Source organism: Pseudorasbora parva, chromosome 3, assembly GCF_024679245.1.
Source record: "Pseudorasbora parva isolate DD20220531a chromosome 3, ASM2467924v1, whole genome shotgun sequence".
In the NCBI taxonomy this organism is placed as follows: domain Eukaryota; kingdom Metazoa; phylum Chordata; class Actinopteri; order Cypriniformes; family Gobionidae; genus Pseudorasbora; species Pseudorasbora parva.
The window spans coordinates 56,936,950-56,964,859 of NC_090174.1; the positions used below are offsets into that span (position 1 = coordinate 56,936,950).

The window sequence follows — 27,910 nt, forward strand, 5'->3', positions numbered from 1 at the left end:
AAGCATCATAACTAATAAGTAATAGGCTTCTACACTGGTTTTGAGGCTCTCTCCCGAACGCTGGGTTTTGATGGGCGTGCCGCACTGGAGACTTGAAAGTAAACGCCCACAGCTAGGATTGGATAAGATTTGCATATTTAATGAGCTTCAGCTCCCGTCATATCTATGCCCCTGTCAGTTCACATGAGGGATTGTTTTAAAAGCGGCAACCGGAATCGATCACAGGGCTCGTAAACGTCTTTATCAAACAAACACAATTATTTATTTCTCATCCACCCGCGATTGATTAGATTTTTTTATTTATTATTATTTGCACATGGGCTTTGTGAGCCCTGGCCCATACATGTCTGAGTCCAGCGTGCTAAAGGTATGTTCTGTTAGACACGTACACAATCAAAACGATCTATAACAATGCAATACTATTACATATAAAAAACACGTTTTACTCACGTAAGTGTGTTGCACCATTCTTGTCGGATCCAATATAGAAGAAAGAGCATTGTGTCTACAAAATCCAGCTCAATCTGAGATTTGTTTACAAATGTTTCTGCAGTGAAATGAAGTGAACATGTCTTCCCCACGTGAGCTGGAACTTCATTAAAAATAAAGTTCAACCACACATTCCTAATATTAGGATCCGAAGGAAGCTTATGCAGTGACTGTGTTCTTCCACAACTAGGAATAGCGCAATATCTTGCTAACTTCTTCGCTGTTCCATGAGTCGGTGAGCGAGGCTACTGAATTAGACGCGCTGTAGAGGCAGTGTTTCGTTGCGCGATGACGTATAAATGTGGCACACGATCGTTTTCTAGGCCTGGTGTCTATAAAAGCTTTTATAAAAAGTTTTCAGCTCTGAAACGTACACGATATTCTTATATTACCATGACCTTTTATATATCAAAAGCTCAAGCGAAAGTTGATTTCTCAATTCATCACCCCTTTAACAGTAACAGTCAGCTTGTTTTAAGCGCAGAATACACTTCAATCCGAATGCCCACATGAGCATATTAGGTATTCAGTCCATTTTATCACAAAACTCAAACGATAAATGTCGTTTTGACACTCTTTAATGTGTGATGTGACTGATCACAGTATAGGCGCACAAGTTCTTGGATCCTTTTTACCTAAAGAACAAACATGAATTAATATCTCTTAAGGTATGTTTAGGATACATTACAACTTACTGAAATGTATCATATGTTGTGTAATCGCTCAATCAGTGTTTCAACCGAGTTTCTACTGAATGAGGTGCTGATTAGGTGATCACCTAACACAAATCTTATTTAATAAGGAAAAGTATAAAAAAAACACTTCTGTGGTCATCACTATCCTCTTGCAGTAGGGCCAGCTAGATGGCAAAAACAGTGCTAGTAGTACCTCAAAAGTTGAATGAGGAAAAGAAGGGTTAAATTCTGGCTTTGCTTGCAGAGGGATACAGTGAGCGTCAGGTTGCTTACATCCTTAAAATTTCAAAGACGGCGGTTCATAAGAACAAGGCCAAGCAGCAGACATTGAGGACAACAAAGCTACAGACCGGCAGAGGGCGAAAACGACTCTCCACTGAAGGGAATGACCGCCCACTCGTTCGAATGTCACTCAACAACCGTAGGATGACATCAAGTGACCTACAAAAAAAATGGCAAAAGGCAGCTGGGGTGAAGTGCACGGCAAGGACAGTTCGAAACTAGGGGCAGGGCAGGGCTGAAGTCGTGCAAAGCTAGGGAAAAGCCCTTCATCAATGAGAAGCAAAGAAGAGTCAGGCTGAGGTTTGCAAGAGACCATAAGGATTGGACTGTAGAGGACTGGAGTAGTGTCATCTTCTCTGATGAGTCAAATTTTCAGCTTTGTCCAACACCTGGTCATCTAATGGTTAGACGGAGGCCTGGAGAGACCTACAAGCCACAGTGTCTCGCACCCACTGTGAAATTTGGTGGAGGATCGGTGATGATCTGGGGGTGCTTCAGCAAGGCTGGAATCGGGCAGATTTGTCTTTGTGAAGGACACATGAATCAAACCACAAGGTTGTCCTGGAAGAAAACTTGATTCTTTCTGCTCTGAAAATGTTCCCCAACTCTGAGGACTGTTTTTTTTCCGGCAGGACAATGCTCCATGCCACACAGCCAGGTCAATCAAGGTGTAGATGGAGGACCACCAGATCAAGACCCTGTCATGGCCAGCCCAATCTCCAGACCTGAACCCCATTGAAAACCTCTGGAATGTGATCAAGAGGAAGATGAATAGCCACAAGCCATCAACAAATCCGAGCTGTGTGAATTTTTGCACCAGGAGTGGCATAAAGTGACCCAACATCAATGTGAAAGACTGGTGAAGAGCATGCTAAGACGCATGAAATCTGTGAATCAAAATCAGGCTTATTCCACCAAATACTGATTTCTGAACTCTTCCTAAGTTAAAACATTAGTATTGTGTTGTTTAAAAATGAATATGAACTTATTTTCCTTCCATTATCCGAGGTCTGACAACACTGCATCTTGTTTGTTATTTTGACAATTAGTTGCTTTCGGCAAATAAATGCTCTAAATTACATTTGGGAAACATTTTGGCAGTAGTTTATAGAATAAAACAAAAATGTTAATTTTACCAAAAACACAAACCTATAAATAGTAGAACCAGAGAAACTGATAATTTTGCAGTGGTCTCTGGATTTTTTCCAAAGCCGTATATTCATAATATTAAACTAAACATATTAGTGATGTCTTGTTTATTTTATGTAGCCTATGTTTAAATAAATAAATAAATAATTATAATTCGATTTAGAAGTGCAAAAACTACCTTATGTGATGCTTATGAGTGTTGATTGTTATATCTAAAAATAAATAACTGAATTGAGGCTAATAGTTTGGCTCTGTTGTTAACATTTAAATTACAATAGCCTGGGACTCCCTTAAGTAATGTTTACAGCATTATCTTTAATAAACTTTTAGTTATAATTGAATTCAGTTAAGGACAGACAAAAAAAATTCAGTAAACAACTGTTGAATAAAAATACATAAAAAACTATTTTATTTTATATATAAACTATTTAAAAAAATACTACCAAACCATGACTTCAAAACCGAGGTACGTACCGAACCATCAGATTTGTGTACCGTTACACCCATAGTGTACCTAGTTACACCCCTAACTTTATTCATTATCTTCGTGCCTTCTTCAACACACCATGACCTGTCATAAAAACTTTTCAGATTCATTAAATATTAAAGAACAGTAAAAAAAAAATATGATCATGTGATATGGTGCATATATTTAGCAAAATGCTCCCCTCTAGAGTTATTTTTCTTGCTGACTACCAAGTTTATGGTCAATGATGGGCTTTTCTGAGGTATAATGTTACGTGGTATTTAAGGGTGACCCTGAATAGTCGAAGATTCGATGCATCGATATGCAGAGCCGGATCCGATCTCCGATCTCACGGGTGAATCTTCGCAGGTGTTATGAAACGAGGATCATACCATTTTGGCAATATGGGGGTGCTCAATATTTTAAAGATGTGGCGTGGTGCTAAACTTCGAGTCCTGTGTGCGACCCCTTTAAGGGAGCTGAGACGATTCGACTATCGGTCGACCATAAAAAGAGACAACAATTCTGATTCGAATGTGTAAATCCTTAGTCGGGGACACCCCTAGGGGTATTATTTGTATGATTGCATGTGACATGACACGGATTTTGGTAAGTTGTACTGTGTCTTTCAACATATTTTCTGATGTACATTAGGGCTGGGAGATATGGCCCAAAAAAATTATCAAGATATAATTTTCCATATCAGTCGATATCGATAAATATCACGATAAATGTAAAATCTTTATTTCTTTAAAGTTTAAAGGCATATTTTTGCTTCTGAGTGAAATATGTAGAAAACAGACAGTTAACTGTGGTTTTAAACTATCCTTTATTGTCAAAACATAACAAACACTTCCCAAACAGGTGAACAATTTATTAAAACTAAGGTAGATTTATTTATTAAAATCTTAATTGTGGTCAGCATTTTTTTACTCTACACTGTATATCAATAATTATTGTGTAAGTAGTAAAACACTAAAAACGCAAACAGCCCAAAAAAATGGTCCACTGTGCATCTCTCTCTCACCCACACACCCACACACCCACACACCCACACACCCACCCACACACACACACACACACACACACACACACACACACCCACACACCCACACACCCACACACCCACACACCACACACACACACACACACACACACACACACACACACACACACACACACACACACACACACACACACACACACACACACCTTACCGACAGTGGGCTGGTCGCGAGAGAGCAAAGTTCAGTATTTGTGGATCTCCAGTAAGGGCTGTCTATTTTATTCATTTTAAAGTCGGATGACATTATTTCTCTTTTGATACAGGCGATGCTGAGTCATTAATACATCACCAAAGACAAACAATTATGATAGCGATCATGTACAAGTCCGATGTTTTAGTGATTTATAGTTTGGTATTGTTGTAAGTCACCCACCGCAACTAACAAGGTAATAAGCCTGTGTGTGAATTAAGTTAATGTAAATTTAACGCTGTGTTGGGCTCAATGTTATATGGAAGAACTTCGAAGAAGCAGGATAATTAAATAATTCCGTGTGGTGAACGTGAACCTATGATAAGCATGCAGTCCACGTCCGTCGCTGTTTTATGTCGGATGGATCGCCAAAATATCTCCAAACCACTCAAGTTGAGCGAAATAACTTGTCAACGATATCTGTGTCCTCTGAGCTGGTCGTGAGCTCTGATTTTGTCACTATCGCTCATTTTTCTCGCTCCACTTCACTCTGATCCTCCAAGCCTGTCAGCCACAGACTGTAAACAGCAGCGCGTGCAGCACCCAGAAGCCCGGTCTGCAATACGCATGCGCAGCATTACGCATACCGCATAAGCATTATATCGGGAATTTATCGACCTGTTATCGTTTCGAGGAAAATTATATCGTGATAATTATCGTTATCGTTTTATCGCCCAGCCCTACATTCATGTTTATTTAGTTCTGCAATGTAGTAAAGAGGAAGGGATGATCGCGTTCACTCATGATTTGCGACAACGGTTAAAAAGTGATGTCTTTGTTTAACTTTCTTTTTATCCACAACTTTCCTGCGAGTCTTAGTGGGCGTCGCCATGACACTCGATACTTCCGGTTGACGGTATCTCAGTTCCGGTTTAGCGCACACAACAGTTATGCTGCGTTCATACCAGACGCGAGTGACGAGAATAAATAGCGCTATTCGCGCGAACATGGACGCGTGAACATTTTGACTCCATTCGCTTCATTCACTACACAACAGACGCGAATTTGCGTCATGGGAGGGGATCCTGCCAGGCAGCGGCAGTCGTCAGAAGGACGAGCCGAGTTAAGGCTGCTCTCGCTGGGGTTGATGAGCGCTGAGCGCCTGGGTCTCTCACCTCAGAAACCTACTTGCTTCCATAAACCATGCAACATAAACGGACCCGTTTGACATGCTGCCTAGCACCATACGCACTACATTCAATGCCCATCAAATAAACTCAAGAATTGTGATGTAGAAGTAATATTTATATTTTAATATTTGTAATTGTTGAAATCATGTCAGACATTGTCAGTAGACTTTTTTTAAATCAACATGAAAATAGATGCATGAACTTCAATTAATTTAAGTGCATTGTAATAAAAAATAACATTTCATTGCTGTAAATTTAATTATTGAGTTTATATAATATTAGTTTAACCTAGCCTGTTTAAAATACTGCAGTACAACTGTATAATTTTTTGCAAGGGGTATGTTTATTGTTTTCAATAATTTACAGATTTATTGTGTAGCAAGACCGCTCTAACAACCTAACGTTAAATAGAGACCTGCACTCCCGCGGGAGGGCCCAGCACAACCGAGTGCGGCGCGGGATCATATTTGATGGTGAATGCGGATGCGAGTGGCAAGATATTATTGTGTGCGTGTCGCGGGAAAACAAAATTATTTTGCGGGACCCCCGCAATGTGGAAATATCTAACAAAATAAATAACTAGAAACAAATAAACCTTTATTTATAATAAAATAAAATCGATTTACAGGCGCATGGACGGAAGGTAAATCTTGCGTGGATAGGAACTGCCAAGCCTACCACACAGTGGCAAAATGTGTGCTCCGCATAACTCGGGTGAATTGCTTAGTGCTACAGATATTAGTAAGTTCTTGTAAGATAGTCAGATCCATGCGACCATCTGGGACATGTGATCATTTTGCCTGAAGCGTTGTTGTAAAAGTCTTCTCCTGAATCCTCATAATACAACCAAGCGTTTAGCTGATAACAGTACAGACTAACGTAAACCGGAAGTTCGTTACCGGCGTGTTCTACGTTGCCATAGCGATCATGGAAAAGGCCAGAGTTCGGGAAAGTTGTGGATAATATAAATGCATAGCTTGTATGCTTGACCTGAAAGTTTGTGGTTAAAAATAAAAATGTGAATGAAAACCAAGCTATTAAATGTCTTATCATTAAAATATGAAAATTAAAATGACGGGTAATAATAGATTGACAGAATTTTTACGATCCTGTCCAACAACATGACTTTTAATCCAGATTTGTGCATGAATGCCATACTCACCATAGACGATGACTGTTGCTGTTGTGCTACGCCTCTTAGCAACGATGTTCTTAGCAACGCATGTGTAGTTAGCAGTGTCGGAAAGCCGTGCCTGTTTAATGATCAGGTTGTGATCGATGGTGATGTAGAAATTCCGATCGTCTGCAGGATCGATAATCTCTTCGTTCTTCAGCCATTCCACCTGCACAGAGACAGAAATACATTAGTGAAATGAGTGAAATCCACACGGCTACACCGGATGGGCTGTTCAGGGACACGTAATATCAGGACGTCCTCATGCAATCCCTGCCCTGCACACACATTCATCCAGCCTGCTTCTGAAATTATCAAACGTTTTAATTAGCTTCAAAGCTAACTCCTCAGGGCAACACTGACTCAGAGCTTGAGCAATTTTGTAAAACGATAGCACACATTTTAGAAAAAGAACATTGTGGAGACATTAAAAGGAAATTGCAAGCAGGCAAAATACTTTTTTTAGACACAATGTTTAATCACAAAAGGCCTGCTAATATCTCAAGAAACATTGAGGAAGAAACAGGAACAGAGGAGTGAGGTTTTACTTGCACAGCAACTACCTAGAAAGACTCCGTTACTCCGTTGGCCGCCCATGACCCTGTGGCCGGTTCTCCACTGTTCCTTCCTTGGAGCACTTTTGATAGATACATACCACTGCAGACCGGGAACAGCACACAAGAGCTGCAGTTTTGGAGATGCTCTGACCCAGTCGTCTAGCCATCACAATTTGGCCCTTATCAAACTTGCTCAAATCCTTACACTTGCCCATTTTTCCTGCTTCTAACACATCAACTTTGAGGACAAAATGTTCACTTTCCGTCTAATATCTTCCACCCACTAACAGGAGCCGTGATGAAGAGATAATCAGTGTTATTCACGTCACCAGTCAGTGGTCATAATGTTATGCCTGATCAGTGTATATACTAGTGCTGTCAAATCTACAGTTTGGAACAGTCAAATCATTGATGCCTTAAAATGCTGCCTAGTTAGGCAGCTCACTAGGCTTTACAAAAAAAATTCACATTTCTTGACATATACAAAGATGAGAAGTCATCACCACTGCATCTCAACAAGAGCGTAGCCTCACATTTCAATCTATCCGCATACGCATCCGATGCATTAACGCTGTATGTCAATCAGGCATGTGTGTTTGAGTGTGAGATCGTGTGTAAATGTGTGTCGCAGCAGTGTACCTGGAGGCTGCTGAGAGCTCGTCTGGAGGGAAAAGGGTAAAAATATCACCACCTCATTGGCTCAGCAGGGGGGAAAATCAACCAATCAGCTGCTCACACTCTCCAGCTGTGACAAACGCGGCGCCCACATTATCGCTCGCGCGTGCATTCACACTTCCCTATGCATTTTATCTCATTGCATCTAGGAAAGGTAACTCAAATCCCAGCTGTCAAACTAAACCCTTAGATTACTGTATTCAGTCCTATTGTCAACTCAACACGCACGCACACACACGCCTTTCACATGCATATCTTTTACAATAGCATCGTAAAATGAGCATGCGATCCTTCAGCTTCAGGCTTCTAAACACACACTTTTGTATGTCAACAACATAGTTGTCCTCAATATGCTTATATTTTCATCACACTGCTGTTAGGATTTTGCTGTATACAACACCTGTTTCAAAAGTGTCGTCAGTCTGCCTGATTCAAGCTCAGAAAATACATAGTTCTGCAGAGGTAAAATATGCGAGCACGCATACATTCGGGTCCAAAAGTAGTGGAAATAATACATACACAAAAGGTTGGTGAATGTAAAATAAGACAAATATACAACACTAATTATTAGGGGTGTAACGATTAATTTGAACAACGATTCGAGTCATATCACGATATGAGCGAGGTTGCCGATTCAATTCAAGGACAATATTGGTTCATTTAGAACGATACGATACGAAACGATTCAGTAACTTTTTAGCCAAAAAATATAATAAGTGTGACTGAAATAAATGTGTAGGTGAAGTTTACTAGATTCCTGTTGTTTCTTTTAAGGGAATCAGATATCAATTAATTATGGATATAAACAAACAAGTAAACAATCAATGGCAAATGTGTTCACATTTTATTTGAATAAAGTGCACTTTATTCAAATAAAATGTGAACACATTTGCCATTGATTGTTTACTTGTCAACCTTGATTGTTGCATGCAACCAACAGTTTAGGTTGAATTAACAGGAAGTTAACCTTTTCTGCTCTCATTTTCAAAAAGTACAGTAAGTGCAACCAACATACTACTACTACTTCTGCTTGTTTTTCCAACATAAAAATATTACAATATTATTATCAAAAATAAAGTGCGACTAACATCTCTTCAGGTTTAATTAACAATGGGTTTACCTGCTACTTTTGCTGCTGTTTTTCAACATAAAAATAATACAAATATAATATTAATATCAAAAATAAAGTGCAACCAACATTTCTTCAGGTTGAATGAGCAGTGGCTGAACCTGATACTACTACAAACAGCGAGCGACTCCTTTAGAACATCACCGTCTTAACTTAAGTGTTTCCACGCACTGGACCGCAATGGTGGCTTGATAATTTCTCGCTCGTTGGCTTCTGCTCTATCATCCGCTGTCTTGAAAAATCCTGTCCGCACTATGTTTTGTTTTCTTTGCGCTCGCGGCTGCTGGCGCGTGTGGCTGACGTCGCATATAGGCAGACTGAGTAACGTTTAACGCCTTTATCATTAAAAGGGCTAAGAAAAAAACATCCATATAAAGTCTGACATGCTTAAATCAAATGCGTGATTTCCTATTATCGATACATTTGATCGATTACCTTTTAAAACGATATTAGATCGATATATGTCGTCCGGAAGATCAACTTGCCAAGCACAGATCGATGTAGTTGGATCATAGGAATATAAATCGATACATCGATGTAGTAGATTAATCGTTACACCCCTACTAATTATTGATCACTAACAAATGTAACGGGATTTAAACTTTGTAAGGCCTGTTTACTCCTGCTATTAAACTTGAGATTTGGTCGATCGAATCACAAGTGGATGACTCTAAATACAGGTGTAAACAGGGCCTAAAACGTTTTGAGCTTGTCCAGTTTCGACCACTTCCAGAGGAAAACGCATTCGACAGGATAGCTTTCATAGTGTAAACGCTCATGTGGGCGAGTGTGTTCAAACAGCCACAAAAGACATCTACTCTCCTCCTACTGACCTAATGCGTGAACATTATGGGAAGATCGCTATAGCCAGAAGGGATTTAAACTTTGTCGGCTGGAGACCAAAGTTGGGTTGGAAGACAAAATATTTACCAAGCACAATGTTCTCTCACTATTCCTGATTTCTAACTAGGGCTGCACGTTTTTAAGTTTTTCATTAACCGTTAACCAAGGCCCTTAGCGGTTAATACTCGGTTAACCATAGTGTGCATCAGGGTTATTATCTTTAGTTTAAGTTGACGACCGCCATCTCCGTAGTGAACGCGCCTATAGAGAGAAATGCACATCATGGACTACATAATCAGAGAGTAGCCTATTTCTTTTCGTTTAAAATTGTTAAAAGACATTTCAAGCTTTCTTAAGATATATTTAATGTCTGTGAGGCCTACGCTGAGTTTCGTTAAATTAATTAGGATGAGATGCGCTCCAGTTCATGAGCAATGCAAGTGGCCGCGAGGGCGCCTGCATGATTAGGCCCCACGGCCACCTCTCTAATGATGCCTGGGGTGTTGGCTGTTGAGATGGGACTATAAGTCGCACTTTTTTCATAGTTTGGCTGGTCCTGCGACTTATAGTCAGGTGCGAATTATATATCAAATTTAATTCATACACTCTACGCTGCTCCTGTAGCCTACCCTTGAAAAAGAAAATAACTGAAAAATATACATTGCACACACATATACATAACGAGCACCAGTGGGTACCAAATGAATACATTATGCAAGATCAAATAAAGTCTGTTACACTCTTAACTGAAATATTAACTTAAAGACAACAACTTAGAAAGACTGAACACAAACAAAATGCCCCAATAAAGAAAATCCTATTCTGCAAATTACAAACTGCATGTAAAATATGCAGCCGAGAACGATTCACACAGCGTTTGACTCGCGCGGCTGAGCCTCTCCCGGCAGAGTTCAAGCATCTGTGGACTCGTTCCTTCAGCTCTGGCCATCTTGCTTTCAGTCCGCGATTAGTTTTTTTTGTTTTCTTCATTACAGATAAAGTAACGTCTGCTTTTCGCTAGTCCCTCACAAGTTTCTCACTTCAAAATTTCTTTCTTCTGCTCCGTTATGCACAGCGCGCGCGGCTCCTGCTCTGCTTCTGCGCTAATGCGACTTATAGTCCAGTGCTACTTATATATGTTATTTTGCTCTTCATGACGCATTTTTTGACTGATGCGACTTATACTCCGGAGCGTGAAGGCCTGAAAAATACGGTAAGCACTGCATTGCAATACTTAGATTTTGCCCCGTCACTCTCAATTTTAAAGTGCTCCCACGCTGTACTTTTCTTTGCCCGCTTCATGTTAGAAAACTGGTCATGACTTCATCTTGTGGATATTACAAATGTCTGGGAGCGCTCGGGCAGTCTCTAGTGGTGCAAAAATATATTACAACTAAATTCAAAGCACACCATTGACGCCACTTAACCGAGCAAAATGTTTCACTCGGTTACGCTATTTTTAATGGTTAATCGGTTAACCATGGACACCCCTATTTCTAACACACACCCACAGCGTTCGGCTGGTCTTGTTGAAAGCTGCTGCTCTCTGTGTGTTAATCTGCCATCTCGGACGTGTTCATATGTAAATTAAGTGAGCTTATTTTGTCCGTTAGATCAAAAGAATGGAAAAAACTTTATACGTTTACCCGCCATCAAACCCTTCCCTCGAAGAAATCAGGACAGAAGTGTTTGAAAGTGGACAAAAGGGACGGATTAAAACACCAGGTGTAAACAGGAATCGACAAAATGCATCTTATGGCAACAAGAACTGACAATAATGTAAAATGTGTACCTTTAATATAATGTAAATCGCTTTGAATAAAAGCGTCTGCCAAATGCATAAATGTAAATGTAAATCTTAATATAGATCCAATTGACTAATGCATCTTAATGCCAGGTGTAAACAGGGCCTAAGAAAAGGTAAGGAGAACATGACGAACCAAAACAGTTCTCTGTTCCTAGACCGGTTCCTAACCAAAACAGCACGACACACACAAACAGATTCCCAAACAACCAGAGTCAATACTGTGAACAAATGTGGCTTTAGAGTTAACAAACATGGCAGACAACGGGCAAGAAGAAACGGCAATATGAGCTGCATTCAAAAATCATATTGTTCCTATAGAAGGAGAAAAACAGTATGTGACAAAAGAAGTATGAATTTACAGTACTCATAAACGAGGAGACCCCGGATGCCTTACTACTTCCGGCGAGATTCTTAAGTTTGCAGTGAATGGTGGTGAAGTGACTTAACTGACATTGGTAGGTCACATGATAATGACCAGATAGATAGATAGATAGATAGATAGATAGATAGATAGATAGATAGATAGATAGATAGATAGATAGATAGATAGATAGATAGATAGATAGATAGATAGATAGATAGATAGATAGATAGATAGATAGATAGATAGATAGATAGATAGATAGATAGATAGATAGATAGATAGATAGATAGATAGATAGATAGATAGATAGATAGATAGATAGATAGATAGATAGATAGATAGATAGATAGATAGATAGATAGATAGATAGATAGATAGATAGATAGATAGATAGATAGATAGATAGATAGATAGATAGATAGATAGATAGATAGATAGATAGATAGATAGATAGATAGATAGATAGATAGATAGATAGATAGATAGATAGATAGATAGATAGATAGATAGATAGATAGATAGATAGATAGATAGATAGATAGATAGATAGATAGATAGATAGATAGATAGATAGATAGATAGATAGATAGATAGATAGATAGATAGATAGATAGATAGATAGATAGATACTTTATTCATCCCCAACAGGGGAAATTCAAGTGTCGAGTAGCATTCCATAAGAAATAGACACAGTAAGTACAAGAATTAAGAACAGATAAAAATAAAAACAAAAACACACTCTGCCCAAGCAATAAATAACGACAAATAATAAATAAATACATAAGTTTAGTTAAAAATTACTATCAATAGTAATAAAGTGCAAGTCAGCGGCATTCATTGTAAAGTCTTATAGCAGCCGGTACAAATGATCTCCGGAATCGTTCAGTCCTACAGCACAGAGAGAGAAGCCGATCGCTACGTGTGCTCTTCTGAGCTACCAAAAAGTCATGTAAAGGATGACTGCTGTTGTTGAGGATGGCCTGTGTCATGCTCATCATTCTTCTCTCTGCCAAAACTCCCGGCGAATGTAGTAGGTACGTCTGGATTACATTCATACTATATAGAACATCCTTTTTTAGTGGTCATGAAGTAATTACTTATTCAAAAAAAGTACCTACTCAATGCAATTTCTTATACATCCATAGGGTTTGGACTACTTTTAACTGAAATTTTGTGTAAAAGGTTATGCTTCCGTCAGCTCGCTTTCTGATTGGGTGTTGTTGAAAAACTACAGTGCGCCTGCACATTTGTCCCACACAACAGGATTTCTGATCAGAAATATTCAACGTTCAATCACTCTTAACACACCTCACACCACAGGAAAATAATCTGTAGAACCATCAAGATAACAGGATTGTCAGATCGGGAGATCACAAACGAAGATCTGCTGCAAGAAGACTGCGGTTCTGAAGCCTGTATCAAACTGTAAACGGCAACGTATCTCCTATGAAGAGAAGAACCAGGTATGCTTGCGAAGGCTGTCCTTTTGACATCACAACCCGTTTTTGGTTCGTTTCGAAGTCTTTGGTCCGTGTTGAGTTCATAATTTAGTCAAAGTTGGTTTGGAAGCAGACAGACCCCCTGTATATCTGGGTCTCATCCACTTGTTTGGTGCACACCAGGGTTTGAGCGCTAACAGAGCAATCGCTCCAGAGTTGGTTTTAATTGAGCCAAACCTTCTAAGTGTGAACACACCTTTAGTTTCAGTTAATTATAATAACTACTTCAGTACTGTTGGAAAACCACCTCATCTTAAACATAATTGCTTCACTATAAATGCTTAAGATGAGATGGTTTTCACCCAGTACTGAAATAGTTTCCATCAGAGTTTAATTAAAGGGGGTGTGAAATGCTGTTTCATGCATACTGATCTTTTTACACTGTTAAAGACATGGAATCCCATACTAAACATGGACAAAGTTTCAAAAGTTAAGGTGGACGTTTGATGGGAGTATTTCTTTGTCAAAAATACTACTTCCGGTTAGTCATAAGTTTCGGCAAGTTTTTTGCGATCATGCGTCCCCTTTGACGTTAATGGGGGCGGAATTTCCTTGTATGGGCCTTACGGACAATTCTACCGGAAGAGCGTGAGAGAGAGAGGGGGAGAGAGCGAAAGTAACAGGCTACGCCCATCAAAGCGCTGGCTCGTAGGCTGCGCTGCACAGGTGATGTGCACAATTAACAATGACATCAAGAAGTGCATTTTTGGTTGCCAGACCAAGACAGTCCTGCACAGATTCCCCAAAAACCCCGCGGTAAGGCAACAGTGGATGGAATTTGCTTTTCCGGATCAGCAACTGAGTTGCGCGAATGTTTATATCTGTTCGCTGCATTTCGGTGCCGACTGATTCATAAACAAGGCCCAGCTTGACGCCGGATTTTCCAATCGCCTAATGCTGAATGATGGAGCAGTCCCAACGATAAAGGTCCCAACGTTAGAACCGCGGGCGGTGAGTTAGACTGCTTCAAATGTCTGTGTTTTTGCCTATGCTCATCAAGTAGCCCAAACATGATCACGTATAGTTACTATATATATTACTATATATAGAAATTGATCAATGGAGCATGCGATGTGTAGTGCGTGTACATTTGTTTAGCTGGCCACTATATATGTAACTTTATGTTTGTGTATTGTAAAAGCACTCCAAACAACAATACACAAAGAGTGGGGAAATATGTTGAACTAAATAAGCGCGCTTCTTCATTTAAATGCGCTACTATTCCGTGTCTTTCTATGTAAACACTAACTTAGCCTGCCGTGCAAAACCAGTCCGCTTAATAACGTTACAATTGTCTACACAAACCACGTGTAAACACACACACACACGTGCACAACTGCACTTCTCACATGTACACTTTCAAAGACAAAAATACGACGATATAATTCAAGTATAAATATGTAAATAACACAAGCCGCTAAGCATATTATATAGTTAGTGTATAACTTGTACCACATAGAGACGTCCTGCTCTAGTCGTTTTTGCTGCTGCTCCTGTTCAACTGCAGCCTCTGGGTCTGATTCCGGATCATAGATGTATGGCTGTATCTGATTAAAAGCCATATTTTTATTTTGAATAAAGTTTTTCCCGCTGTTAGGGATGACACAGCTTTACGACGCACTCGACTCAACACAATAGCAGCACGTCATTATTTAGCTCCGCTCACACGATACGCCCCCACCCGCTCGGCTTTTTTCGAAAAGACTCGGAACAGCGCATCTTTCTTATATAATTATTAAAAAAATCAAGACTTTTCGGAGATATGCAGGATGCAATGCTACTCTATAGGTACTCAAGATTGACATGACACTGACTGAAACTGAGTGTTTCACCCCCCCCTTTAATTAACATTCTTTCGCATTGGTGCTATCACTATATTACTATTGCTCAAAGTTAAGAAAGTATGGACTTAAATAAACCCTAAAATGTAACTTTATTGCATAACTTGTTCCATATCACTTGTGCTGCAGACATTGATGATACCTCTATATTTCAATGCTTTTGCTTTCCCTTTGAAAACATTGCATTCGCTAGTGAAGAACTCAACCGTTTCTTGAGCAAACACAAAGTTTCTCAGGGCAATGCAAAACATTTGCAAGGGACACAAAAGCCTCAACATATAATTTTTACTCCCAGCTCTGTAGAAAGACAACAAAAAATGGGCAACACATGAGTGTCAATCGAAGGCCACCAGACATGTGAAAACACCACTCATAGTTCAAATGATGCAAGGATGCAGTTTTGACGTCTTTACTACTACTCTAAAATAGCAAAACTCACTGAATAAAATGTGTGCCCAAACTTTTGATGAGTAGATGACCTGACACCTGAGTAAACTGTATGTTTCTAGTGCACTCTCTCAGCCTGGGTTTGAGCGTGACTGACATTTCGTCCTTATCTCTCGCTGCCGTGTCTCTGTGAAGCTCACATTCGGCCCAATCACGGCTGTTTCTGGACGGGCTGATTTCTCTCTGCAGGGACTCGTCTGCTGATCAGGATGAAAGAGGCAGAGAGGCACTCTTCACGCACCTGCTCATTTTCTCCTGTTGGTGTTTACAGCCAGAACAGAGTTCCTGTGCCCGCCGGGCAAACGCAGAATCAACAACCAAACACGCAAACACACACACACAGAGGCTGAAAGCAAAACCAATCAGAAAGTTTTGTGAAATATTTAAATATCTCTCAGATAATTGCTTTTTCTTCGTGCCAGAATAGATGTGTGTATTTATGCATCCGTTTGTAGGTGATGGATATCTTTTTTGTTTTTTTTTAATAAACACTCGCCATCAAGAAGTATGATTTAGGACGGAATATATTGATCTAATGATTGGGAAACGAGCAGATGTGTAAATGTGAGTGTGTGAAGGTCTAAGCAAAGTTAACTGCAGATGAGTGACGCCTCTGTAGGTTTACCGAGTCTCATACGACATTTTAGACACACCAGAAATATTAAGGAGTGCTTTATTTATATTCTGAATTTACAGAATTGTAATTTGAAAAAATTCAACACAGCTAATGCATTCTGGCAAATTATGTGTTCTTCCATCCTAGTCCACAAAAGTGAATTTATTAAATATTATAAAATATATTAACTTAATAAAAAATTACAAATATCTGAATGATTGATAGATAGAACGATAGATAGAACGATAGACAGACAGACAGACAGATAGAACGATAGATAGAACGATAGATAGAACAATAGATAGAACGATAGATAGAATGATAGATAGACAGATAGACAGACAGACAGATAGATAGAACAATAGATAGAACAATAGATAGAACGATAGATAGATAGAACGATAGAACGATAGATAGAACGATAGATAGATAGATAGATAGATAGATAGATAGATAGATAGATAGATAGATAGATAGACAGACAGACAGACAGACAGACAGACAGACAGACAGACAGACAGACAGACACAGACAGACAGACAGAACAATAGATAGAATGATAGAACGATAGATAGATAGACAGACAGACAGACAGATAGATAGAACGATAGATAGAACGATAGATAGAACGATAGATAGATAGATAGAACGATAGATAGAACGATAGATAGATAGATAGATAGATAGATAGATAGATAGATAGATAGATAGATAGATAGATAGATAGATAGATAGATAGAACGATAGACAGACAGACAGATAGAACGATAGATAGAACGATAGATAGACAGACAGACAGACAGACAGACAGACAGACAGACAGACAGACAGACAGACAGACAGACAGATAGATAGATAGATAGATAGATAGATAGATAGATAGATAGATAGATAGATAGATAGATAGATAGATAGATAGATAGATAGATAGATAGATAGATAGATAGATAGATAGATAGATGAAGTGATTCAGTGAGCAATTGCTCTTTCTGTCTTCCTTTCTGTTTCAAATACTCTCCTGGGTGTCACGGCCAATTCCGTTCAAGCTCACTCACAGCTCGCATTCTTCAACTGTGAAGTTTGCTCAACCCTGCAATGAAGGTATCTGAATATTATCAGTGAAATCTGAGGTTGTTTTATGCTGTATAAACACTCTCTCACACACGGCCAGCAATATATGGAAAGTTAATTCAAATATTTGCTGAAGTTCTTCTCAGCTGAACTCCAGGTGTGAGGCCCAAGAGCACAATAACAGCTCTAATTCTGAAGCCTCCCAAACCTTTTTAAACCCACAGATCTTCAGAAATGAAACCTGCGTCCTTTCATGAGCACTGAAGATTGCACAAGGTCTCATTGTGAATTCAAGCAAGAGTCGTCGAGCCCTCGCAATCAAGAAACGCTCCATAGGGGAAATGAAGTGGGCGGCTGTAATATATAGGCTTCAGTGAAGGTACATGAGTCTGAGCTCTCAGCAGAGGCCTGTAAGAACTCACCAACGCCGATGAAGTGCTCTACACCGGTGCTAAGTGGGCTATCGTGAATTATGCAGCTTATTCAGCGATGACACTGATGATCGACGTGTGAACCACTGCTACTGTAATCTCACACACCTGAACCGCTTTATTCAGCAAAGCTGGAGGACTTCATGCAGAGCATTGAAAAAACTGATGGTGAGTCTGAGTGTAATGACAGAAATAATTCAACTTGGCTGAAACTTCTGCCTAGGATATAGATATAGATAGATAAAGACAGACAGATAGATAGGGTTGCCACAATTCTCAATATAATATTGAACCGTTCAGTACGACATTTACGTTTCAATACGCGCTTGAGAACTGAATTTTTTCCCGTTTTTTTATTTAATTAGATAATTTTATAATTTGCCTCCATCACAATGTACTAGGGTACTGTACAACGTGACATATATTCACATCACATCTTAGAGGTAGAACTTAACTCACGGACACTAAAGTTATTCGCAATCAAGAAAGTTCATTATTTGCATGCATTTTAAAGCCTTGACGGTTAAACGTTTCATTCGCGTGCTTAAGCACAGTGCTTACTGTGGACTGGGACGGTTACCGTTTTACCGCAATACCACGGTCACATGATGCCTACCGCGGGTCTGAGATCGTCGCCGCCGCCGCAAAAAAAAAAAAAGGTTTACATTCCAGCCTTGATATTTTTTGCTAGAAAAACTAGCATGTTCACTTTATCATGACTTTTTTTATTATTTGTATAAAAAGATGTATTTTATCTCTTTACATAAATATATTTTCTACTTAAAAACTAAATTGTGTTATTTTACTAACCCGAATAAGGACTCATCCGCGCTAGTTTGCATGTGAGGGGATATATCAAGTTATATATAGACACACTGCTTACACTTAGGAGGAGTTGTGCACTTTTTTATTTTATCTCCTTTCATACTATTTTCTACTTAATTAAAACTATAATTTTGAACTATAATATTGACCCAGTGTTTTTTGTTTTTTTTATGTGAACGCGGTTTTACGTGATTTTTACCACAGGGTTTTACAAGGGAAATAAATTTGCAATGTTACATCGCAGCCATGAAAACAGGCTATGGATTCATGCCGAATGAGAGAGGGAGGCTGAGCCCAATTTAAGATTTGCCAGCTTTTTAATTCTGTTTTGCAATCTGGTCATCCGATATTCCGATTTCCGTGAATTTTAACAATAAGCCTAATGTTAGTCTATTTTATCCCAACGGACATCTCGTTTCTTTTCCCAAATCTTCACTCGTGGCACACTCATTTTTACAAGGAATTATACATTTTTCTTCCTTTTGTTTGCTTAAGTCTATTACACCCGTTCACATCTTTTACTGTGGTAAAGTAGAAAACACTGTAGGACGAAATATTTAACACAGTTTGTGCTTGTTATTAGACTTGAGGCGCGTCAAGTTTATTTGAATAGCGCAGTTCAGATGGACGGACAGACGGACGGACGGATAGATGACAGACAGACAGACAGACAGACAGGCAGACAGGCAGACAGACAGGCAGGCAGGCAGGCAGGCAGACAGACAGACAGACAGACAGACAGACAGACAGACAGACAGACAGACAGACAGATAGATAGATAGATAGATAGATAGATAGATAGATAGATAGATAGATAGATAGATAGATAGATAGATAGATGACAGACAGACAGACAGACAGACAGACAGACAGACAGATAGATGATAGATAGATAGATAGATAGATAGATAGATAGATAGATAGATAGATAGATGACAGACAGACAGACAGACAGACAGACAGACAGATAGATAGATAGATGACAAACAGACAGACAGACAGACAGACAGACAGACAGATAGACAGATAGACAGATAGATAGATAGATAGATAGATAGATGACAGACAGACAGACAGACAGACAGACAGACAGACAGATAGATAGATAGATAGATAGATAGATAGATAGATAGATAGATAGATAGATAGATGACAGACAGACAGACAGACAGACAGACAGACAGACAGACAGACAGATAGATAGATAGATAGATAGATAGATAGATAGATAGATGACAGACAGACAGACAGACAGACAGACAGACAGATAGATAGATAGATAGATAGATAGATAGATAGATAGATAGATAGATAGATAGATAGATAGATAGATAGATAGATAGATAGATGACGGTCTGACATTTAGTCATATCTGATAAAATATTAAACAATTCTTAAGAATGGATAATGCAAGCTGACGTCCTCATTTAAGCTTTCCATCAATCTATCTCACTCTCGGTTCTGTCTCGCCTCTCTAGTGAATAACACTCCAGCTGTGAAGGATATGAAGCACAGATCAACGCTGTTATTACAGATCCCTGGAATTTACTCTCACCTTGAGTTCAAACAAACACAGTGGATGAAACACACACACACACACACACACACACACCCTGTGTGTTTCATGAAAGAAAGAAAGTAATTACATGTTTGGAACGACAAGAGGACGAATAAATGACGACAGATTTGTCATTTTAGTGAAAAATTTACTTTTATTTGTGAACCTTTATGTCGCTCTTAGTTTGATCTTCTATCTAATCCGAAAACATCAGGGTAAATCATATTGGTTCATCTGGAAATAATGTGTTTCGAACAATCATGCCAGGCCACATTGAGCTAGTTTCTTTTGTATCTACAGAAAGATAGAGAGAAAGATAGTAAATGTAGAATCGGTTTGTCTCTTTCATCTTTTGTGATCAGACGACGCAGCTGACAGCCTCCTCCAGCAGTGTCGTCTGTGGGCCGAGGTGTGTATATGTGTGACACCGATATTTGAGAAACGCTGTGAAGAGATTTTTCTATTTTCATAGAGAACAGACAGAAGGATTCTTCCTGGAATTCTCTCAGCTGGAGGAACTCTTTTCATGAACTTCTTTGAGAAACAAAACATTCATTAAAACATCACTGGGAAATGAAGCCTGCTATTATAAGAAAGGAACATGATTTAAATCCAGTGCTAGTTTTTTAACAACAACAACTTTAGAATATATTATACGATGGAAATATGCAATATTGTAAAATAAATTCATATATTTAACTCCTTATTTAATTAAAGACCCACTGTGGTGAAAGTTTTTGATGTTGTTTCTATGTCTATGTGGTGTTTTTAATATGCTTTAAAGAGGACTTATTATGAAAATGTGAATTTTCCTATGTTTAAGTGCTATAATTTGGTCCCTGGTGCATCTACCAACCAAGAAAATGTGGAAAAGGACAACCCAGTAACTTGTTTAGGTAAGCCGTTCTCTATAAGTATGTGAAACAACGAGCTGCTCATATTTATCTCCCCTTCTGACGTATAAAGGGGATCGATTATAATATTACCGCCCCTTAATCTGCACGTTTCCACCCACGGCGCTGACAGACTGTCCAGTATTAGCGTAGTTTCCTCCCTTAGTCAGTTGTACACCGTCCACCATTTTATACGCGATTGTGCAGTTGTAGCGACATCAATGTCATGTAAGCAGTGCAGGTGCATTGCCTGAATGAGGGACAATTTAAGGCAGGTTTTGCTTAAAAAGTTTTTACTCAAGGATCAGTGTACACTTATGTACACTTGGGGATGTACACTTTTGTGTGAAGTACAATAAACTTCATAAAATTCACCAGTAAAGTTTATTCGGACAGGGTCCGCTACAACATGCTTGTACTAATAGTGTATAAAAGCAATATGGCAACATAAGCTAAAACCAGAATTAAACTGTTCTATCTCCATGTAGCAGATATTCTCTGGCTCTCTAGGCATTATTATCCGACTCCGTTTCGAACTGAACACCGTTAGGTTTTGACAAGATCTCTCTGTTGTTGGTTTTGCACTAACACAATTGACCGTTCGCAAGGACCCGCCCCCTAGTTACTGTTGCTATGTCCCACAAACATTCTCACGCAGTGAAAAACACATTGCAGAGCAAAGAGGATACTGACAATGCACTGACAGGCAGGACAGAGCAGGTTACTTTTAATATGAAACAGTCTCAACTCTAAAATTGTGTCTTTTTTGAAAGAAATATAAACACTAAATACTGTTTTGTGGCTCATTGATGTGTCATGACAGGTCACTGTAGTGCCACTGTAGTGTTAAAGCTCCTCGTGAACCGATCATTTCTTCCTTCTAGTTAATTTATTTTATAGTATCAAATAAATATTTTTTGGATTTTGATTGGTCAGATCGCCTGTCACTCAAACTCCTGGCGAAAGGTGTATCGAAGCTCCACCCTCTTCTTGAAAGAACAGACAAGGAGCACCAGCTCATTTGCATTTAAAGGGAAATACGCAAAAAATATAAAACAATAAATATTGGATTGCGATGCAGATGGTGTCAGCTACTGCCTTCAGCACCTTCATGGCGTCACCTGTACCTCCTCTCTCCCCAGCTCAAGATGTGCTCTAAGGAACCTCTTGCAGGGCACAGTGGGGTTGCTTGGGTATTAGCTAAACCAGTGAGTGACAGTTCTGTTGGTGAAAATGACTTGTTGACGCCAGAGGTCAGGAGAGCATGACTAGACTGGTTCAGCTGATAGAAAGACAACAGTAACAAATAAGCGCTTGCTACAATTAAGCGAGATCTGCAGAAGAGCATCTCTGAACACACAACAATCTCTGAAAACTCAACACGTCCAACATTGAAGCAGAAGAGCTCCAGCAGCAGAAGACACACACACACACACCGGTGCCACTCCTGTCAGCTGAGAACAGCAAACTGAGGCTACAATTCACACAGGCTCACCAAAACTGGACAGTAGAAGATTGGAAAACCGTTGCCCAGTCTGATGAGTCTGGATTTCTGCTGCAACATTCGGATGGGAGGGTCAGAATTTGCTGAAAACAACATGAAATCATGGATCCATCCTCTCTTGTATCAGCGGTTCAGGCAGCTGGTGCTGTAATGGTGTGAGGGATGTTTTCTTGGCATACTTTAGGCTTCTTCAGCATTGTTTAAATGCCACAGTCTACCTGAGTATTGTTGCTGAGCATGTCCATCCCTTTATGACCAGAGTGTACCAGAGGTGTGGACTCGAGTCATGTGACTTGGACTCGAGTCAGACTCGAGTCATGAATTTGATGACTTCGGACTCGACTTGACAAAATGTACAAAGACTTGCAACTCGACTTGGACTTTAACATCAATGACTCGTGACTTCACTTGGACTTGAGCCTTATGACTCGAGAAGACTTGCTACTCCCCATGAAAACCTCGGGTAATTTTTCTTTCACACGGCCGCGCCGCTCTCAGTGTATCTGCATCTGTGAAAAAAATCTGCACTTGCGTATGCAGAGAGCACGCGCGCTGCCTCCACGACATCCAATCACTGTAGTCCCGCGCATGGTCCCACATTGGTTTGATTCGACAGTATCCATAGCTACCAAGTCCGCGTATAACACGTGACTTTGGGCTTTTTTTATTGGCAAGTCGCGGTAAAAAATCTCGAGTTGCGGGTCGCGGTTTTTTGGGCTTATTAGAAAAAGTGTGGTTGCTTGTTAGGAAAATATGACAAGCAACTTCGTTTCTTTACATTTATGGTCGCTGTTTTGTCCAAATACATTGCCTGACACTGTCTTCTCACAGCTTATAGCCATAGTGCAACGATACAAGTGCTGTAGTCATTCGTCCTCATACATCCCGCCTCCTTCATCTCATTGAAGAAAAATCGCGTTCAACGTGCAGGCATGTGATATGATGTTATAAATGTAATGATAGTTTGTAGACGTAAATAGACGTATACATTTTATTTTTATTTTTATTTTACAAACAATGCAACCAGCAGAGATGTACAGAGATGGAGAGGAAACAGGGAGGTGAGCCACCTAATTTAATTTTAAAAATATTTTTTATAATGTAGGCTATTTATTATGACAGGCTATTATCAAAACAGAAAAAGAAACAAAAGTATAGACTAATAATAATAACAGTATGTATGGTTCGAATGTATTTTTACGTTGCTATATTGCAGCGCTCTCAGTGTTTTCCTGTGCATAAACTCCCAATCATAGACTGTGAAAAAAAAGTGCATATTAATCCTAAATAGTATCTATGTGACATTAGTCATTTTCTATAGCCTACTATTTAGAGCAGGTTTGCACATTGAGATGCAGGGCTTATCCTTTTTACGGTTTATAGTGTACATGTTCACCGCTGCTCCTAATATGTTTGCAATAACTCCGACTGGAGTTACCATATTCCTTCACGTCACTTTTTCTCTTTTTCCATCTCCAAACCTCTTCTGTTCACAGTCTTTATTGCAACTTAAAGAATTTTGTAAAATCCCATCTGTATTTGCTATTTAAACTCCAAGAGATTACAATTTAATATGTTGCAGGCTCATTTATTGATAAAATATTGATCATAAATTATACTGATGATAATAAATAATATAATAAGATTGGGCTTGTTTTGGGCCCCCCACCCCTCTGTATTCTTCATACCTGAGAAGAATATGAAACAGATGTCAGAAAATCCCTTATAGCCTCACATGTTGTATTTGAAACTACTCTTTACTCATATCAATGTTGTTGTGTTAATATTCATTGTCTATTATACACTACGGTATACGATAATATTTCAGTTTCAGTGTATGCAATATTAGGAATGTTTTCACTGCTTCAAAAGTCATAAGGAAGCCCTTTCCCTCAAGAAACTGAAGTCATATGCTTTATAGCAGTGCTTTTCAAAGTGGGGACAGGGACCCCTGGGTGCCGCGAGGGGACGCTAGGGGGGCCATGGCAAGCTGGCATAAAAAGTATAGCAAAACAAAATAATTGAATAAATTAAATTATTAAAGTAAACCAAATGAAACCAAAAATAAGCTAAACAATATTCCCATAATGGCCCGAAGTTTAGGCTAAAAGGACCCATGTCTATTTGAAAGTTGAACTGTTTTGCAATATGAGGTCAGTACAGTACAGGACTGAAGCCGCTGTGCATTGTTCTAGTGCAATATGCTGTTGAAATACAAGCATTTTCTGTGAAAATTTACATTTAGATTTCCTTTTTTTTTTTCTTCTTCTTTTTTTTTACTGTATTTGCTTAATGTCATTGTATAAAAAGAGGTTTAAATAAATACAAATCTTACAGACATACATGATTTGTATAATTTTATTTCTGTGGTAAGATGACTTGAAGTGACTCGAAACTAAAATGGTAGGACTTTGGACTCGACTTGAGACTTGTTGGCTTTGACTTCTGACTCGACTCGAGACTTGCTTCATCTTTGACTCGACTTGACTCGGGACTCGAGGGCAAAGACTTGAGACTTACTTGTGACTTGCATAACAATGACTTTGTCCCACCTCTGGAGTGTACTCATCTTCTGATGGCTACTTCCAGCAGAATAACACACCATGTCATAAAGCTCAAATCATTTTAAACATGACTAAGTTCACTAAACTCAACCGGCCTCCACAAGCCACCAGATCGCAATTTAATAGAGTAGCTTTAAGATGTGGAGGAACGGTGCTCTGTGATTTCGTGTAGATTTAGTTATGATTCAACCAAGAATGTTTCCAGCACCTTGCTGAATCAATGCCAAGAAGAATTGAGGCAGTTCAGAAGGCAAAATGGGGTCTATTTTAGTCCAGTCCATCATTTTATTTACAAAAAATTAAGATTTATTTTAAACTAAGAAAGTAAAAATTATCAGCTTTGATTCCTTTATGAACACATAATGTATTCATCTGTTTCTATAATCAACTGTGTCAGTAGATTATTAGTGTAGCAAGCACACAATGCTCTCAAGCACACTAAACTGACATATCACAAATCGACACAACGTGCGTGCGCGCGCGCTCACACACACACACACACACACACACACACACACACACACACACACACACACACACACACACACACACACACGCCTGTGTTACTGTCTGCCTGGCATTAGCAGTCTCATTAACATAATTGGCACTATTGCTGTTGTTAATTAAGTCAGTGAAACTACCAGTTGACATGCCCACACACACACGTACAGTTTCTGTATCCCACAATGCAATGCCTCCGACCTGACCTGTTTCTAGTGTGATGGATAAACCAGAAAAAAATATCAAGTTATATATAAACACACTACCACTCAAAAGTTTGGGGTCAATAAGATTTCTTTAGTGTTTTAAAATAAGCATCTTTTGCTCTCAAAGGCTGCATTGAGTTTATTAAAAATACAGTAAAAACAGTGATATTGGGAAATATTAATATTTAATAATAACTGGTTTCTATTCAAATATATTGGAAAATGTAATTTATTCCTGTGAGTTGGATGTTCAGCATCATTACTCCAGTCTTCAGTGTCACATGATCCTTCAGAAATCATTCTAATATGATGATTTGCCACTGAAGCATTTGATGAAGCCTGTGTGTTTGTGTAACAATCGCTCCAGCGGCCTTGCTCAGCTCCACAACACTCGGTCCTGCTCTGCTTCATACTACAGTAATGTTAATAACCGCATCCATCAACATGAGTTCTACCTGAGTCCTATCCCAATTCTTTACCACCGACTATGAGGTGAAGACCACATGTCCCAAGATTATGAGCCCAAACCTGGCATCATCTTGAATAGACGACCACTAGCGAACAGAAAAGTTACATAGTGTAGCTTTAAAAACATGCCAAATATAGGACACATTTTTGAACAATAGTGTATATTTGTGTATATTGTAGTGTATATCTGCAAACATGAGTCTGATTTGACAGAGTTCACAGTAAGCCTCACTCTCACTCTCTGCCATCTATCTCTCTATAGAGTAAATGCAGCTACATCTCGGAGTAAAGCGCAGCGTCCGTCCTACAGATGTCAATATCCAAGCTATATTTTAACAACTAGCACTCCAGCTGTGGAGGATATGAAGCAGAAGCAGAAGCTATTACAGATGCCTGTAGTGATGTCATGTGACAACAATGTAGCAGACTTAAAAAATACTAGATATTTTTCAGTGTATACTGCGCAGTAGGCAAGTATTCCATTGAAAACACAGCCCACAAATCTCTCTTTTTTGTGGTAAAGCTCATTATTTTCTAATCACGGTACGGTGTTTCTGCACAGGTCAGAGAGGTGTGTGCAGATCTGAGCACATTTCTGAAGAGCAAGTGGCTGCGTGAATATTTCAGCAGATAAAGTCGTTCAGTCTGTTTCTTTTGTGTTGGAATCAAAGTTCTGCCAACAACTTAAATAAAGACGCAGGAGCGGACAAATTCCTCTGAGCACTTGGGCGGACGGGAAATTTATCTTTCACACACATGCACACACACATTTGTGCCCTCATACGTCACAAAAACATGCCCGCGCGCACACGCACACACACGCGCGCACACACACGCACACACACACACAGGGAGGGTTGGGGGCCACTGAACAGACAGAACTGGGCCATCAGAGCATGTCACTGAGGCCCAAAGCTATATATACCTTTCACAAACACACACACACCCCCACAAAATACATGGTGGATACTGTATGTTGTTTCATGTAACTTGTGTTTTCATAGGCAAGCATTATTTTAAGCAGATATGAATGACTCCTCCAATGATGTGGTGTTGTGGAGACGAGTGCTGCTACTTTTCAGTGATTAGACACACACGGTTTTCAAAACAGATGAAAAAATCCCATAGACACAAGAAGGAAAGACCGCTATATGAAAAGACTAGAATATCCCAGATGTGATGATGGACTCTGCTGTCATTACGTAACCATCCAGAACACCCTGGCAATCACAAATATCAGAGGTCTTTTATATCTTTAAATATTTTAAACGGAGGTTAAATAGAGCAAATGGTGTTATTTGTTCCTATCCTTTCTTCTCAAAGAATCTCACAAGAAATCTCTGTGGCAAAGATGATATCTAAATTAAATATAACCAAGAACTCCACTGAGCAATGAAAGAGCCATTTTTGAGCAATACGAGAGGAGAGGAAAACTAAGATGAGAGGAGAGAGGAGAGGAGAAATGAGATG

General features: G+C 39.3%; 1 protein-coding gene across 5 annotated transcripts in view; it reads right to left on the reverse strand.

Annotated features, from left to right (window-relative positions):
- Nucleotides 1-27,910, reverse strand: part of unc5ca (unc-5 netrin receptor Ca) — a 267,933-nt gene that overhangs the window by 73,539 nt on the left and 166,484 nt on the right. For all 5 annotated transcript variants that reach the window (XM_067439645.1, XM_067439644.1, XM_067439643.1 and 2 more), the window contains one exon: nt 6,630-6,810. In XM_067439645.1, coding sequence (XP_067295746.1) covers nt 6,630-6,810 — 181 coding nt within the window. The remainder of the gene's footprint in view (nt 1-6,629; nt 6,811-27,910) is intronic.